The sequence below is a fragment of the Vanellus vanellus genome (assembly GCF_965231255.1).
Source record: "Vanellus vanellus genome assembly, chromosome: 1".
Lineage (NCBI taxonomy): Eukaryota > Metazoa > Chordata > Aves > Charadriiformes > Charadriidae > Vanellus > Vanellus vanellus.
Genome location: NC_138905.1, coordinates 16,143,306 through 16,160,763, shown reverse-complemented (window position 1 = coordinate 16,160,763; position 17,458 = coordinate 16,143,306). Strand labels below are relative to the sequence as shown.

The 17,458-nt window shown below is 40.9% G+C and overlaps 1 protein-coding gene across 1 annotated transcript in view; it reads left to right on the top strand.

Moving 5' to 3' along the window:
• COG5 (component of oligomeric golgi complex 5) overlaps window positions 1–17,458 on the top strand; it is a gene marked incomplete at its 5' end in the record, with an annotated part of 196,203 nt that overhangs the window by 154,300 nt on the left and 24,445 nt on the right. Inside the window, one exon of the mRNA XM_082498068.1 lies at window positions 17,322–17,432. Within this exon, the coding sequence (XP_082354194.1) occupies window positions 17,322–17,432 (111 nt within the window). The remainder of the gene's footprint in view (window positions 1–17,321; window positions 17,433–17,458) is intronic.

Sequence of the window (17,458 nt, the reverse complement as noted above, 5' to 3'; positions counted from 1 at the left end):
CTCCTCCGACCATAAGGCTTTGCTGTCAGAGACAAAAGTGGCCCGGTATCTTTTGGCCAATAACCAAGCAAAGAGTAATTTGCAGAGGCAGGATTATAAAAATCAGGTTGCCCACTTGCTTTTCAGAGCAGGAGGGGTGATTATGCTGGCAACTTTTGGTAGATCAAACTGTCTTAAGACTGTGGATATGTAATGGTATGCTTACATGATTTAGGCAAACACAAACTCACTCTGCTGTGCTCCCAGATGGCAAAGCACATTTTAGCTCCACTCCAAGCCAGGGTGACCAGCTCAGGCTTGGCACCTTGCGGAGCACAACGCTGTCATTCAGCCTGGAGCGCAAGGAGAGCAAGTTCACGTCTGCTTCAAGTACAGGCAAAGCAAGAATCTGCACAACCATGTTACTCTAGGCAGATTTATCCTGAGGTTAGGGTAGATAAGGCTAAAATCAGTGGGAGTTGTGATTGCCTGTAATTGGAGAAGGTTCCTAAATATGGAATATTGTATTTTATGGAGTAATATGTTTCAGAAAAGTTTGTCTAAAAAAAGGGATCTTTCCAACACACAAGAGGCTGCAGGCAGATGATATAATGGAGATCTTTCCCACTGTCAGACTTGTAATCAATCATAAAGAGGAAGCACTCAGAAGATGGAGAAGGAGAGTGGGTGTAATGAGGGAGGAAGGAAATAGAGAATTTGAATCGTTTTTTTATTCCCTTAACTAAATGTGGTTGGACTTTTGTTATACATCTTACAAAAGCTGATGAATGAGGCGGAGGCCCAAAATACAGGCTGTGGGCAGTGCTCTGGGAGAGCTACTAATCTATCCTTTGCCCACAGCTCATGGTGGAGGCTTGGCTTCTCATCAGGATTTTACCCTGTGCAATGGTTGTGGGATTTTCTGATTACCAGGTTTACCTACTATAAGCCACTTGGAAGTTTTTAAGTGCTGTACAGAGAGCACAGTCCTTCCTGGCGTTTTGAAGAATCCTTCCCCGACCTTCTTAAGAAAACATAAGGTGACATTTGGTGTATTTTATATATTTCAAAGTTAAAATGCTAAACACCCAGTGATAGAAGTGAATTTTGAGATTAAAAATTACAGAGAAGAAATAATTGCCTCAAAACTTAGAGTCCTTGCACCAAGGTTCAAATAGTTGTCCCATATCCTCAAAGGGCAGGACATTGATTCACATATTATAAAAGACCTCTGGTACCGGGCATGCCAAAAGACAAAATGAGAGAGAACTTGACATTCTGGTCCCAAAACTGATGGACCACTGTACACTTAGGACACAAAAAAAATTTGTATGGATTTTCTTTGGTGAGTGAGGTTTTTACATTCTGGGTTGTTTTGAGGGAAAAGTCAGCATCAGCTGATATCTGTGATAGAGAGTAGGCGGCCTCTTTCTCACTAGCCTGGATCTCAGTAGTATATTGAGATTTATTTACATTTAATTAAGTAAGTATGTGAGTTATGTAATGTTATACATGGTTTTAGAATGTGCACCAATCGCAGAGTACTGGAGCAGTAACATGAGCAGTAATATGTGGGTACTCAGCCAATACAAAAAGGTTCTTCGGAAGTAACTGGGAAGCTTTGATTTAGCCTGATACCATTTTTCAGTGCAATGGTGAAACTGGATTTCAGATGTTGTAAAACAAAGCTGGATATTTAATTGGATTAATGTTTAAATGTAAAGTGACTCTGACATAAAAATTCTATGACTAAAACTAATACGCATTATTTCTAAACTTTTGTTCTGAGGGTTTACTGAGATCTGCTTTTTAATTAACTAAATAGTGTAACTGGGACTGTGTTATTGTAAAGTATTATTATCAGTCATAATGATGAGTAACATGTACTTGATGGCAGATGTTTTTAGTGCATTATTGTTTAAGAAAATAAATACCAAAAAGGAGCATAAGAAGTAGAAAAACATAATTCATTGTTGTTTCAACGCGTCCTTCAGCATCAAATGCTGGTATGTCCCGATCACTCACTGCTTGTCCCCAAATGGTCTGGATTTGCTTTTGAAACAGAGTATGGCTGTGGAAACAAAAACATATAACAGTAAATGTAAGTATATGAGCTTGGTCTCATCTGTTTGAAGGCAAATTTGTATCATCGAGGCTCGTTCTGATTAATGTTGGCCTCACTTCAAGGATCAGCAGAATGTGTCTGTTTTTGCTGCAGAAAGGCTGCCTATTACATTGCTCTGCACTGCCACCCTGATGTTTATGTTAACGTCTGCTTCTCTCAGTTGAGAGTACAAGGTCAGTAAAGGTTTATGACTGACACTCAGGACTGAATTTGCCATCCTAGCTGTGAAGTGTCTGAATCTCCAACATGGGATGTAACGGTAACATCTGTACTAGTCAGCGAAAGGTGCCTGGGAACATTGCTGGGCACTGCAGCCAGCCGGTGCGGGACAGCCTGCCTCACGCCTGGTAAGGGCTCCTCTGCCCCAAAGCATGTGGCTGCCTGCCAGCGCCCTTTCGGGGACAGTCTCTGCAATATTGCCTCTCCTGAGCCGTGGCTGTAGATTATTTGAGAGAGTAGTTGTTGGCCCAGGCCAAAAACTTGTGAATGACTGTCCTGACGGTTTAGCGGTACAGATGATCCCATGCCAGATCCAGGAGCCTTTCCTGGCACCGTGTAATGTACTGCTATGGGTGTAGCCAATATGTGAATGAGACCAAACGAGAGCAACATGCAAAATCTGTTCAAGAGGAAGCTTAAAATGCTGACAGATTGGGGTATTTTTTTTCTAGCATCTGGAATTCATACTTTCTTACTTCTGATGTAAATAAATCTCTAAGGCAGAAGTTAGGAGATGCTGATTTCTTCTACAGCAACATTGCTTTTGGTCTTAAGATTTTCTTAGATTGCCAGAGCTTCAAAAGATACACTTTCCTAAACAAGTTTTTTTATCTGTAATGCTTGTCAGCTGTACTTGACTTGTTTTCAAATAACATTTGGTGTTTCTACCAGAGTTTTAGTCCTTGAAAAGAGCACAGTTGTCTGTGGTGGTGTGGCTAGTTGGCAACTCCAAGTACTGCTGGATGGGTGCAAGAAAACTCTTGGATATTAACTCTTTTCAGGAGTTCAACACTTCCTTCAGGTAGCCAGGTATTTCTTTGAGCCAACTCAGATGACACCTTTTTGGATGCCGGTGCAACCAACCCCTTCTGTAATTTAATATCCTATTTTTAGTGAATATAATGGATGGAGATATAGGCTGAGGAGCATCTATCTATCTGTCATGTTCAGATATTTTTAGAGCACTGATCTTTGTAATGCTGATCAGCACCAAATGCATTACATAAGATTAGCATCAAAATATATATAATGGAAAGTCAGCTTTGCTGCAGTTGTTCTTAAATTATTTTTAGTATTGCCCACAAAACTTGTATGGCTCAGTGCATTATCCTGCCATTGTGCTCTGTCTCTACTCTATAGGAATCATTCTTCAAGATTAATTCCTCTTCTCTCAGACCTTTTCAATCACAGATCTCCTTCCTGAGGCATCAAATAAGATTGTCAGTCAGTGGTACACATTACGAAGATTTTAATAAATACCCACTTCCCGCTAGGACTGAAACGGAGACAAACAATTTGTCTCTCGTTGTCCTTCAATCCAGTTTATATTTGAACTTGTGATTTGCAGGTGCAAGATTCCAAATTGTGCTTTACTTACATCCTCAGCTACTGTTGTGTTCTGTAATGCTGCTCGGGTGGCTTAATCTTTTGCAGTTACCCATAATGATCTTTTTAATTCTCCACTTTTAGCAGATATCGAGCCTTAATGTATCCCTATTAAATATCTCTGGTCTACTAGCTTGCCATTTAGAATAGGTTGGAATAGATTATTTGAGAGGGGTTTTGAGTTTAAAGAGGCAGACTGTGAGAAAACCAACATATTCTTCTTGCACTGCTCTAGAAAATTTATTTTTGTCTTTCAAATTTTCTGCAGAAAAAGCTGATCCTTTCCTTTGAGTATGTTTAAAAACTAGTTTGTAATTACTGAGGTTTAAAATAGATCTCAACTTTCTGCACATCCATCCCATCATCATAACTATTTATGATATTGTGGCAGATGAGACTTGATTTTTTGTGTGATTTCATCTTTGTGGGTTTATGTTGCATCTGATGTATGATAGTCAATAGAAAATAGTCTGCTGTTTGTCTTTGGTGATGTAGTTTTGGAAGCTTAATTCTGTCGTGCTATGGCTTCACAGATCTTCCAAGATCTCTTCCTGAGATTACAATTACAGAATCATCTCGTGCTCCTCAGGCATTGAAAGCAGCAGAGTTACTAACATACTGAGAAATGGCTCATTTTCACGGAATCACGAAGTTTTCAGAGTTGGAAGGGACCTCTAGAGATCATCTAGCCCAACTCCCCTGCTAAAGCAGGATTGCCCAGAGCACATTACTCGGGACTGCATCCAGGTGGGTCTTGAAAATCTCCAGAGAAGGGGACTCCACAACCTCCCTGGGCAGCCTGTGCCAGTGCTCTGTTGCCCTCACCGTAAAGAAGTTTTTCCGTGTATTTGAATGGAACTTCCTGTGTTCTAACTTGTGCCCATTGCCCCTCGTCCTGTCACTGGGAACCATTGACAAGAGCCTGGCTCCATCCTCCTTCAACCCACCCTTTAGATACTTGTACACCATAATAAGGTCTCCCCTCAGCCTTCTCTTCTCCAGGCTAAAGAGTCCCAGCTCTCTCAGCCTTTCCTCATAAGGCAGATGCTCCAAGCCCTTAATCATCTTAGTTGCCCTTCGCTGGACTCGCTCCAGCAGTTCCCTGTCCCTCTTGAACTGGGGAGCCCAAAACTGGACACAGTATTCCAGTTGTGGCCTCACCAGTGCAGAGTAGAGGGGGAGAATGACCTCCCTCGACCTACTGGCCACACTCTTCCCTATGCAGCCCAGGATTCCATTGGCCTTTTTGGCAACAAGGGCACATTGCTGGGCCATGGATAATTTACTGTCTACTAGGACCCCCAGATCCTTCTCCTCTGAGCTACTTCCCAGCAGGTCCGCCCCTAACCTGTACTGGTGCCTAGCATTCTTCCTCCCCAGGTGCAGGACCTTGCACTTGGTTTTGTTGAACCTCATTAGGTTCTTCTCTGCCCAGGTCTCCAGCCTGTCCAGGTCACGCTGGATGGCAGCACGTCCCTCTGGGGTGTCTGCCACCCCACCCAGTTTGGTATCATCAGCAAACTTGCTGAGGATACACTCTGTCCCCTCATCCAGGTCATTAATGAATATATTAAACAAAATTGGACCAAGTATTGACCCCTGGGGGACACCACTGGTTACAGGCCTCCAACTAGACTCTGTGCTGCTGATCACAACCCTCTGAGTTCTGTCCCGCAGCCAACTCTCAGTCCACCTCACTGTCAGCTCATCTAGCCCATACTTCCTCAGCTTCCTAATGAGGATGTTATGGGAGACAGTGTCAAAAGCCTTGCTAAAGTTGAGGTAGATGACATCTACGACACTCCTCTCATCCAGCCAACCAGTTATAACATCATAGAAAGCTATCAGTTTGGTCAAGCATGATTTACCCTTGGTAAATCCATGTTGACCACTTCCAATAACTTCCTGTTCCTCAATGTGTTTGGAGATGACATCCAGAATGAGTCGCTCCATTACCTTCCCAGGGACAGAGGTGAGACTAACTGGTCTGTAGTTCCCTGGGTCCTCCTTCTTGCCTTTTTTGAAGATCGGAGTGATGTCAGCCTTCCTCCAGTCCTCAGGCACCTCTCCTGTTCTCCATGACCTTTCAAAGATGATGGAGAGTGGTCTAGCAATAACATCTGCCAGCTCTCTCAGCACTCGCGGGTGCATCCCGTCAGGGCCCATGGACTTGTGAATGTCCAGCTTGGCCGAGTGGTCTCTGACACGGTCCTCCTCAACTGAGGGAAAATCTTCCTCTCTCCAGACCTTCCCCTTTGCCTTCAGAGTATGGGATTCGTGAGGGACAGCTTTAGCAGTGAAGACCGAAGAAAAGAAGGTATTCAGTAACTCTGCCTTCTCTGTGTCTTCCACCACTAGGGCACATGTCTCATTCATCAGTGGGCCTACATTTTCCCTAGTCTTCCTTTTTCTATTGATATACTGAAAGAATCTCTTCTTATTGTCTTTAACTGCAGTGGCCAAGCTGAGTTCTGATTGAACTTTGGCCCTTCTAATTTTCCCCCTACATAGCTTTGTTATATCTTGATAGTCCTCATAAGTTGCCAACCCCCTTTTCCAGAGAATGTAAACTTTCCTTTTTTTCCTGAGGTCCAGCCAAAGTTCTCTATTTAGCCAGGGTGGTCTTCTTCCCCGTCTGCTCATTTTTCGAGACATGGGGATGGCCTTCTCCTGCGCTTTTAAGAGCACCTGCTTGAAGTATGCCCAGCCTTCCTGGGCACCTTTGCTCTTCAAAACTGCCTCCCAAGGGACACTCTTGACCATGCTCCTAAACAGGCTAAAGTATAGGGTACGAGTATCTGATCCGGTATGTTTTCAGATTTGTGTGAGAAACTGGGGAGATGTCAGCTGCAGTAATTGTTTCTGACTTCATTGGAAGTTACACCAAACTGAATGTGAGATGAACTGGGGAGTGAGCTGAGTTAATTGCACTGGCTGACCTGCTTTGAATGATAGAATCAAAATTAAATGTTCTTTGATCTTGGTTTGTATTTTTGCTGTTTATAAACAATCTTTCATTTATTAATATTTCTCCTTGGTTTGTAAACCTTGTTGCAATAGAGAGAATGAGGAAAGAAAATGCTAAAAGGCCAGGTAGAATAGAAAAACAACAATTCAGCTTAAACTGAGCTGAGAAAGAGACAGCGTCTTTACAAGGAACTTTCGTAATGTCATTTCTGGAAGAAGGTGTCTGTCATGCTTGATCAGGGGAATGAAGATTTAAAGAAGGGTTATTTAGATTATAAGCAATATGAATGGCATATTTTTGTCAAGAATCTAAAAAGCTAAGTGTATTATAACTGATCCAGAGACTGTATTGGAATGTCTTGGCTCAATCAGTGAAATTGTTAAGAGAAGCAGAAATGCAAAGAAAGGCGGGATTTGAAAGTTGCAACATTGCAATGGTAAAACAGTTGGACGAGAAGGATCGGATCTTGTGTTTCTCTGAGTGTTCATGGAGAAAGGATTTTTTTCTGAACCTTTCAGTCTATACTTAGTGGTTGACTAGGAGAAGGCAGAGCTCTCCGTTGATTTTGCCCCTGTTTTCCTAGCAGCAAAGAAAAATATCCGTAACGTATTGCAAGAAAGAGAGAGGTTGATCTAGGAGGGCTATAATTCTCATTTCTTCTTGGGGAAATGAAAAAAATTAAGACCACATTTATGGAGGAAAGCATTTGTTGGGCTGCCTTTAAGTCATGTGTATTCATAAGGAGAAAGGTACCTTACACCAACCAAAAACGTTGGTTTGATCGTTTAATTTATACAAGTTCCCCAAATGAAATATGCTGTACTAGCAAGAAAACTGATGTGAGCTGCATCTGCATTAGGATGTTTACTGATGTTTGCTGACATAACTATGTGATTTGGGGTATCTGCATCGTTGTTTTTTTGTCCACCCATACTCTTATCTGACATAGCTAAATTTAACTAGCTGAATAATTCAACGAAGTAGGGTAGAACAGAGTGGAGAGGGAGAGAGAAAAGATTTCCTGGAATAAGATTCTTCCGGTGAAGGGAAAATACTCTTTGTGCACTGGAATTTTGGCACCAGATTTAAACTTCAGCAAATTTATGAGGCCTGTGATGGTTTTGAATTGAAAAGCATGATGAATTCTCATTGTAATGACATAAAGTGAATTTCTGATTGCCTTTTTTATTATGTGGTCTTGTAAGAATTAATCCATGTCTCGTATTAGATGGTGTTATATTGAATTGTGAGCTTTCGTTTGCGGGTGAATCACTATTCAGTACATATTCCAACAATGAGATTTGTCTGACAGTTCCAGGGAAACGTATCTAGTCCTCCTGTCTAAATGTCGAATATTGTGAACCTTGGAGGGAAGTATGAAATGTAATAAGCTCACGAATCGTCAAGAACACTAGTGAAATGACACTTCAAGAAACGTTTTCTGTAAATAATGGGTCAGTTACAATGGTGTAAGTAATGTGAAAGATTCTATTTTCCCCAATTCTTTTTGAGATATGTGAATTAATTCTGTTATACCAATACCTTGAAGACATGGTGTTACTGTCATTGAAAAACTTGTATCTTTGCTATTTAAATGAGAGAACCCAAAAATATGAATTCAATATTTGGCACATTAAAGGAATCCATTAATAGGTACTTAAATAGGATACGTGGGAGGCTATTATGTACTAAAATAAATTCAGAATAATTACTATTTCACTGTACAGCAATAAAAGCTAAAGATGGCAGTAGGCCTAATTTAAAAATAATCAGAAGTCAGCTAAGGTTTTGTAATTTTTTTTTGGGTGGAAAGATCAGAAGAGTTTTGTTAAAACAGTCATTACTAAGCTACTTAGTTGGTCAGTGAATACTTAGAAATGTCTGATAAGTCACTTTAAAAAGCACTTAAACTTTTAAAAATTGAATTAAAACTCTAAATGAGGAAGTTGCATTAAAAACTAACTTTATGAAACATTTTCTTCATTCTCATGTTGTCTTTTGCTGGTTAGATCGTGACTCACATAACAAATGTGTGATTTTTATTTTTTTTTTAAGAGATACTGGCTAAACTCCAGAAAAAATCATCCAGGGATAAAAAGCTGGCTTTGAGAGTACTATGTACTTCATTTTATCTTGCTGGGAAGGTGGTTAAAAGACTTCTTTAGATGTAGCATGTAATTGTGCTAAGAGGTAGGAAAAGAGCAAGATTGCACAATCCGTACAGTATTTTGTTATAGTGCAGTCTAAGTTATTTCATACCAAATTAAATTCTATGATTCAGAAATTGATTTGGTTAAATATATGTTGATATGGTAAAGGCTTTGGAATTTTGCAATTTTGGAACAACTTGTTGTGGTTTAACCCCAGCCAGCAGCTAAAACCATGCAGCCGCTCACTCAACCCCCCCAGTTGCAATGGGGGAGAGAATCAGAAGACTAAAAGTGAGGAGAAACTCATGGGTTGAGATAAAGGCAGTTTAATAGGTAAAGCAAAGGCCGCGCAGGCAAGCAAAGCAAAACAAGGAATTCATTCACTGCTTCCCACCAGCAGGCAGGTGTTCAGCCAGCTCTAGGAAAGCAGGGCTCCATCATGTGTAACGGTTACTTGGGAAGACAAACACCATCACTCCGAATGTCCCGTCCCCCCCCTCCTTCTTCTTCCCCAGCTTTAAATACTGAGCATGACATCATATGGCATGGAACATCCCTTTGCTCAGTTGGGGTCAGCTGTCCCGACTGTGTCCCCTCCCAGTTTTCTGTGTACCCCCAGCCTGCTCACTGGTGGGGCGGAGTGAGGAGCAGAAGAGGTCTTGAGAGCTTAGCAACAGCCCAAAACGTCAGTGTTTTACCAACACTATTTTCATCCGAAATCCAAAACATCGCACTATACCAGCTGCTAGTGAGAAAGTCAACTTCCTCCCAGCCGAAACCACAAAGCAACTCTAATGAGAGCTGGACAATGTAAAGCTCATTTATAACCATCTGCAGGGTAGAAGTATTCTAATCTCAATTAATGCCTGGATTTGATGCCAAAAAAGGCAGATGGCAATTAAAGTTGATTATATTTCTTATGTGTAGGTGAATATCACCTTATCACGATGGACCCATCTCACGTGTCTTGGGGATGGATGTCTGCACTTCACCTCTGGAGTTGCATTCTTAGTAGTTGGTTGGGACCAACAGCTATTGAGATGACATATAAAACATGATTAATCATGCAGTCATTAATTTGGCAAGCATGAAAAATTCAGTAAACTGTTACAGTCAGAGGTATCAGGATCAACACATGTTGTCCTTGAAGTCCTCCTCAGACTTGGGCTAGCTGGATAAACCTGAGTCTGAAAAAATGTCAAAGACAAGGGACATAATTTTTGGAAGTTGAGAAATGATTCCGAGTGCTTCAGGTTTAGGATTCTCCGAGGTTCCTTAAAGGAACAGGTTTTAGATGCTTTCTGATAGTGGAGTTGTTTTAAAGCAAATCATTATTTTAGGACCATGAACCATTACTCACTTTTGATTATGTTGTACAGCGCATTTCTTCTCAGATGATTCAAAGACTTAAGAGGTAAATCCTGTCTTTTCTGTTCCAGAAAGACTATTTACTGTTTTCCTTCCGTTTCTTCTGCTTTTTAAAATATTAAAGAATTTTAAAAACCCCAACAAACAAAAGATAAATGCCCCCAAGGGAATGGTTCAATGATTGCTGTTGTTCTAGCATGAATAGTATGAGCTTGATGTTTGGTCTTTTTTCTTGGTCAAGAACATAACAATTCCATCAAATTTTTCTTCCCAAAATAATGATTGTGTTTTCTGTAAGATTTTGAATGCCTGCACCATAGAGCTCCATTTCTATATTCCTAGAATATAAAATTTTTGTTTTTCTGAGGAAGCTAAAAAAAGGTGTATGTATATATAATCTGGAAGCTACAAGAATGTCCTGAGGGTGCAGTATAAATGATTTTATGTACATTTTAAGTTATTGCCTTAACTCACAGCTTATTTCTTTCTTCCTATCTTGAAATATTTTCTCATCTTTGAAAAATTAGAAGATGTTCTAAGAATGTAAATTCTAGTTATGATTTATTCTTAAATTTTAGTTGATTTTTTTTTTTAAAGCTGAACATTCACTTTAATTTATCCTCATCTGTCAAGGACCTTATTTGCCCTGACACATTCATTCATATCCTACACTTCAAACCACTTCAAACCTCTAAATTATGTCTCTGCTTTTTGCAAATTGTCCCCTAAGTAGCTAATATATGAGGTGGCATAGCTGGGGGAGTTCAGATTGTTATGTATTTTTCTGGTAAACGGTGTCATATTTTTACAAAAAGAGCAAACTGATTCTAGTAAACTTTTGTGTTTCTTAGGTGGAAAGAGCTTGTAAAATGCTCCTTCTGCCGTATGGAAAATATTAAACCTCATAGTAAATCATCCCAATTATTTGTAGCTTATGGGAGAAATCCCAGGGCCGAGCCCTATTGACTCAGAAACTCTGTAAATGGATTCTGTGCTTTATAATAAGTTGTTATGATCAGGCAGGAGGCCAACTACCAGATGGATTGATTGCTTTCTGCCAGAGGTATGGCCACATCAGCTGCCTCTATTAGGAATGTATTTATTCTTGAAAATGTCAGCTTGACAATTGGAGTTCAATTTGCGCTATCAAAACACATTAGTCTCGTGATCCTAGAGTTAGATCAATGTTTTGTTGAGAGGTACTCCTTTTGTCTTATTTTGATTTCTTCTCCGTACTCCTTCTAATTTATGATGCTGTTTCCTGCGCTTTAGAGAGTGGGTTTGCTGAGGCTGTTTTAGATTAGAGAAATTAAATAAATGGGGTTTTCCAAAACTGTCAATAAGGGTGCACACATGATCTTAGTTACTAGTGTGAAACTGAGCTTTTTCACAAAATGTTCAGTCTGTGAAGGGAATGGTAGCAAACTAGCTCACAAATCAGTGAGTGTCTCTTCTGAGCTGCCACCTGTTGAAACAGGGGAAGTTAGTCACTTTAAAACACTAAACATTATAGGAAAAGATGTATCAATAGTCTGAGCTTGTCTACAAGAAAAAGACAAACTCAGTTAGCATTTTTTTATAACCCAGGGGAGAACTGATGATTTGATTCACGTCCTAATCTAAATTCTGCATTCATTGCTTCATGGTGAAAACAAGATTTTAAACCCAGAGCAGTCTTATCATAGCACATGTCTCAACACGTGAGATCAAATCCATGCTGTCAAATTACATATCTGTTCTTAGGTACTAAACATAGAAAAGTGTAAAATCCAGGATACTTGGTCTAGTTATTACCAAGACATAATTCCAAGACGGGCCTATGCAAAGGGGTGCAAATGCATTTATAGGGTGAGAATTCACCTGACATGACTTCAGACAGTATAGGTAACTGCATGTATCTGCAGTACTGCTTTAGATTCCCTTTTTAATTAGCAGAGGGGAATGGGTACATACAGGGTGCATTTACTCTCTCCCTAAAGCAGGGTCTCTAAAATAGGCTGGATGGTTTACTCAACAGAATTGCTTATTTCTCTACATTGTAGTTTCCTGCATGTGGTCAGGTGAATCATTCCTGAAATTTTCTGCATTGTGCAACTTACTGAGCCAATACGAGGCACCTGCAATCTCTGCAGGTGAAGCAGTGTAACCATGTTAAGTGTACAGAAGGGTACAAACTAAAAGAAACTATTTTCCACTGTTTCCTAGAAGGACTTTTGAGTTTGGTGAGAGCACAGTGCCAGTCATGGCTTACGGTTTCTGAACCATGTCAGGCTGAAGTAAGTCAAATGGTCTTCAGTCAGCTTGTTTCCTCTTTGTGATACATTTTTTGTGTATCAGCTTCTGCAAGTTTCCCTTTTGGTTCAAAAAACTACCCGATCTGCTACTTAGTTCTCATATTCTGTTGAATTAGATTTTAAAAAAAAGGTCTTCTAGCCAACTTCCTTCAGCTAGTCAGCTATTGGATTGAACTTGCAAATTTCAACCTCCCACCTTAGAGAATGTCCTCATATACATGTCAGAAAGGCAGTACCTCCATGTTTCTTCCTCATTTTATTTTAACAGCTGCCCTTTGAGTTTTCTTGAAGTGCTGTTTGGGACAGAAGCTCATGTTCACATTCTTGAGCATACCACAAGACGCAACCCTTGTCCTAGTGCCTGGATGCATGATCCAAAAGTCCTGGATAATATTCACTGGTGGGAGACTTCTCTACCTCGCTCTTCTCTTCCTCACTTGCATCTCATGTTGCCAGTGTGCTGGTAGCTCGTGTTAGCAAAAGGAGCTCGTACTGACGTGTCCCACTGTAGAATTGCCACTTGCTGGGGAATGGGGTGCCTGTGCTTTGCTAGTGCCCGTGAAATTGCTGTAAATAGTAGACAGGCTTTGAGGTAAAAGCAGAAATAGTTAACCCAACTAAAGTGAAGACTGTGAGAAATTAATTGCTGTATTTGAAGACAGATACAGAAAAGTGGAACAGTTACAGTCCTTGTTATGGGTACAAGTTACTCCTGGGGAGATTCCAATTGGACACAAGAGAAAAATGTTTCACAATGAGAACAATCAGCCATTGGAATAATCTCCCCAGGGAAGGCGTGGATTCCCCAGCATTGGACACTTCTAAGATTCAGCTGGGCCATCTTGTCTAGATTGTGCTTTTGCTAAGAAAGGTTGGACCAGATGATCCTTGAGGTCCTTTCCAACCTGGCATTCTGTGATTCTGTGGTTGTTACTGCTCATTCAGGTCTGGCTTCAGCATGGTTTCTTTTCCTCTGTTTTCTTTTTCAGCTAGCAGACTCAAGCCAGACTAACTCCCAGGCTGACTGACGGTTCCCTGGAGATGGGATCTGGTCCTTTAGCTAAGCTTTGTCTTCTAGTTGTTTATTTCCCAGAATAGATTCTGGTTTGGGATGAAGCCACCCTTTCTGTCCTCCCTATTTCTGCTTAGCATAAATTCACCTTCCTGGCCTTCTGCATTTCTGGATAAATCTAACTGATTAAAAAGGCATTAGATTTTGTCTCTAATGCCCTCATCAAAAAGAAGGCCCTCGTACTGTGTCTTTCAGCTGAGTGGATGTGGCTAGGCTTCACACTTGTTTGACTTAACCTGTTTACACAGGGCAATCCCCAGTGGGCAGATAACAGAGGAAGAGTTACATTACCACTGTGCTTAAATGCATAAGCTGTGTCCAGCACAGAGAGTCAAACATACTTGCTATAAATGAATATATATATGAATATGAATAATTGATAAAAGCAGGTATGACGGAAAACAAATTGAGGGGTGATTTCTGTCTTAAGTGAATGGGCCATAAGCATAGTTTGTTGGAACTGGGGAGCCACAATGATGGCATTTTCCTACCTGGATGCATGATTGTACAATGGATATTAGAAGTGTCAAGAATTCAGTCTGAGTCATTGGAATATTGGAATAGTGATAACCTACCTGAAATGCAGATATATGCCAGTGGCAAAGTGTACGTATATGAACCTCTGTGCAGACCCTTCTTGCCTCAAGGCAAGGCCATAGAAATGGTTGTGGTGACAGCAAGAGATGGGAACGTCCTGAGACTTCTGCTGTAGATGGTGGGGCACAACCTACCCGTGTAGGTGCCAGGTGTTCCCATGTCACACCTTCAGGAGAAGCGGTCCTAGGGAGCCCTGGGCTGCCTAGTTCCTACTGCTAGTTACAAGAGTTGAGTTTTCCAAGCATTGTTGGTTTAGACCAGTGGTTTTATTTTAAGATACACGAGGGATCAACACATCTAGCTGTCAAAAGTTCAAACTGATTAATTTAAGGGATTTTAATATGCTAAACAATTTTAGAAAGATTGGTTACTTTTAAGGCATTTTTAGACTCTACCCGTGAAGCTGTTGTGCACTGTTGCTGACTGCAAGAGTTGCTTGTTCCTGCAGAAGGGTTATGTTTGTACTTGTTGTTTGTTTTACTTATGGGTTAAGCTTTTCTACCAGCAGAAGAGACACAGTCTAATGATTTCATAATGTTTAAGAAAAAGAAATTGTGAGACCTTTACAGTAGACTCTGAGGAGCTGGGCAGAGAAGAACCTAATGAGGTTCAACAAAACCAAGTGCAAGGTCCTGCACCTGGGGAGGAAGAATGCTAGGCACCAGTACAGGTTAGGGGCTGACCTGCTGGGAGATAGCTTGGAGGAGAAGGATCTGGGGGTTGTGGTAGACAGTAAATTATCCATGGCCCAGCAGTGTGCCCTTGTCGCCAAAAAGGCCAATGGAATCCTGGGCTGCATAGGGAAGAGTGTGGCCAGTAGGTCGAGGGAGGTCATTCTCCCCCTCTACTCGGCACTGGTGAGGCCACAACTGGAATACTGTGTCCAGTTTTGGGCTCCCCAGTTCAAGAGGGACAGGGAACTGCTGGAGCGAGTCCAGCGAAGGGCAACTAAGATGATTAAGGGCTTGGAGCACCTCCCTTATGAGGAAAGGCTGAGAGAGCTGGGACTCTTTAGCCTGGAGAAGAGAAGGCTGAGGGGAGACCTTATTATGGCGTACAAGTATCTAAAGGGTGGGTTGAAGAAGGATGGAGCCAGGCTCTTTTCAATGGTTCCAAGTGACAGGACGAGGGGCAATGGGCACAAGTTAGAACACAGGAAGTTCCATTCAAATACACGGAAACAGTTCTTTACGGTGAGGGTGACAGAGCAGTGGCACAGGCTGCCCAGGGAGGTTGTGGAGTCCCCTTCCCTGGAGATTTTCAAGACCCGCCTGGATGCAGTCCTGAGTAATGTGCTCTGGGCAATCCTGCTTTAGCAGGGGAGTTGGGCTAGATGATCTCTAGAGGTCCCTTCCAACTCTGATAATTCTGTGATTCTGTGATTCTGTGAGCTGAAATTTAAGTGACTAGGTTGTAAAATATTACTGGTTTAGTAGTGTCTTTTATGTTTAATAGTTGTGAATGTGTGGAAAACCCAACTGAGTTGAATAGTCTGTGCAGTGCTTAAGAAAAATGCGAAAAAAGGGTTATTGGGATCTGGGAGGGTGGTCAGCTGGGTGGACGGGGTGTTTCTCTGCACAACTGTTTTGTTATTAATCTGTGAAGCTGTAAGCCTGAGAAGCAGAATGCTTGAAACCAGTCAAGTCTGTCAAATGGAAATATGAGGGAGGAAACAGACATGTACATAGCTGACATGGCTGTTCTCATCAGTAAGGCAGGAAGATGCTCAGGTGATATATTTGTCAGCTAGTCTAAAGATGCATTCTGATGTCAAATAATTTATGATATGTTGGAAAAGATTTTTTCCTTTGCAAAGGCCTCAGAAACCTGTTTGTACTGAAATAATCCCTACATTTGAAGAAAGGGGAATGAACTGATATTGCCATCTTAGTGCTGTGAATAAATTTGTGTTCCTTTGTACTTGCAAGAACTTGTCTAAAACTTCATTATTAGCAGTGCTGGCAAATACTAGATTACTTTGCTTGCATGGTATCTGTGTTTATTCTGAGTGGGAGCTATGGGAAGTACAGGAATAGCCTTTCACTAGTAAAGAATCACTGTTTCCCACACTTGAACAAACATAACATGAAAATTTTTCTTTTATTCTTAAACAATCATTACTGTACATTCAGTTTTAGTTAAGGAGCTTTCTGTAGGATCTACAACTGTGTTTAAAGGCACGCTTCATAAAAGTCTCTTGATGACTTGTTCAATGAGTTGAATATATTTTTACTGAGAGACTTTTGGAGCTAGGCATCTTCAGGAGTTTCCTGGAGGATAATTTTGTATCCTGAAATATAGATAACTAGTCAGATAATTATATCGCAGTAAAGCCTTCTATTAATAGCTATTCTTGCTCTAATATTTAGACGTACTTCTTCTAGAATTCACATAGCCTTTTGTCAGTTCTTTGTACTTCTGCAGCTTTCAGTGCACAAGAAAATTTCTGTTTGTTTCCCAATTACAATTTATTTTATTTTAAATTATGAACATATGCTGTGGTATCCTTATGGGACTGTTCTGTAGTTAATTGCTTTTTATGTATCACCCTGGAACTTTGATTTCTGTGGTAATGATAAAAAATGCATGCTTTCAGGAGTTTAAATATGAAGAAATAATTTTTTTATTTTTGCTGAAAGATTCATGCATAGAACCCTTTTCATGACAGGACTAGCAGCTTTGGTCCTTGCAGTTCAGTTTGCCTGTTCACTGCAAGCCACTAATATGTACAAAGCTGTAAGCAATCCATTTGAAGAAACAGAGTTTTTAAGAAGAGGCTTGCTTGGTTGTCAGCAGTAAGGACTGAGGGTATACAGAAAAGGATACCCTTTTCAGTTCTGCTGCTGCTAGTTTATATTGCATCCTTGGGTAGGTGACTTGACCTGATTCTTAGATTACAAAGTTGAAGTTATGCTGGGACTAGGTGTCTTCAAGAGATCGGTGTCTGAGTGCTGTGGTTGGGGAGCTGAGACAGCAGTCTCTCACGGTTCTCATTCCTGTTTCAGTTTGTGTTACCTGGAGATGTAAATCTTATAAATCAAGACAAGAGTTAAATGGAAGAACATTTGTACTGAAGGCCTGTGGCTTTCTGCCATGGTCCAAGTTTAGTTAACTGTAATTTTGCAGTGATGCACTGTTTTAACAATTTCTGCAATCACTGCAGCTGTCTACTCAAGGAGATGCCAGCCAGGTGATTGGACCGCTCACAGAGGGACAGAGGAGGAACGTGGCTGTGGTTAATTCGCTATACAAACTGCACCAATCAGTTCTGAAGGTAAGCTTCCTTTGGTATTTCTCTTC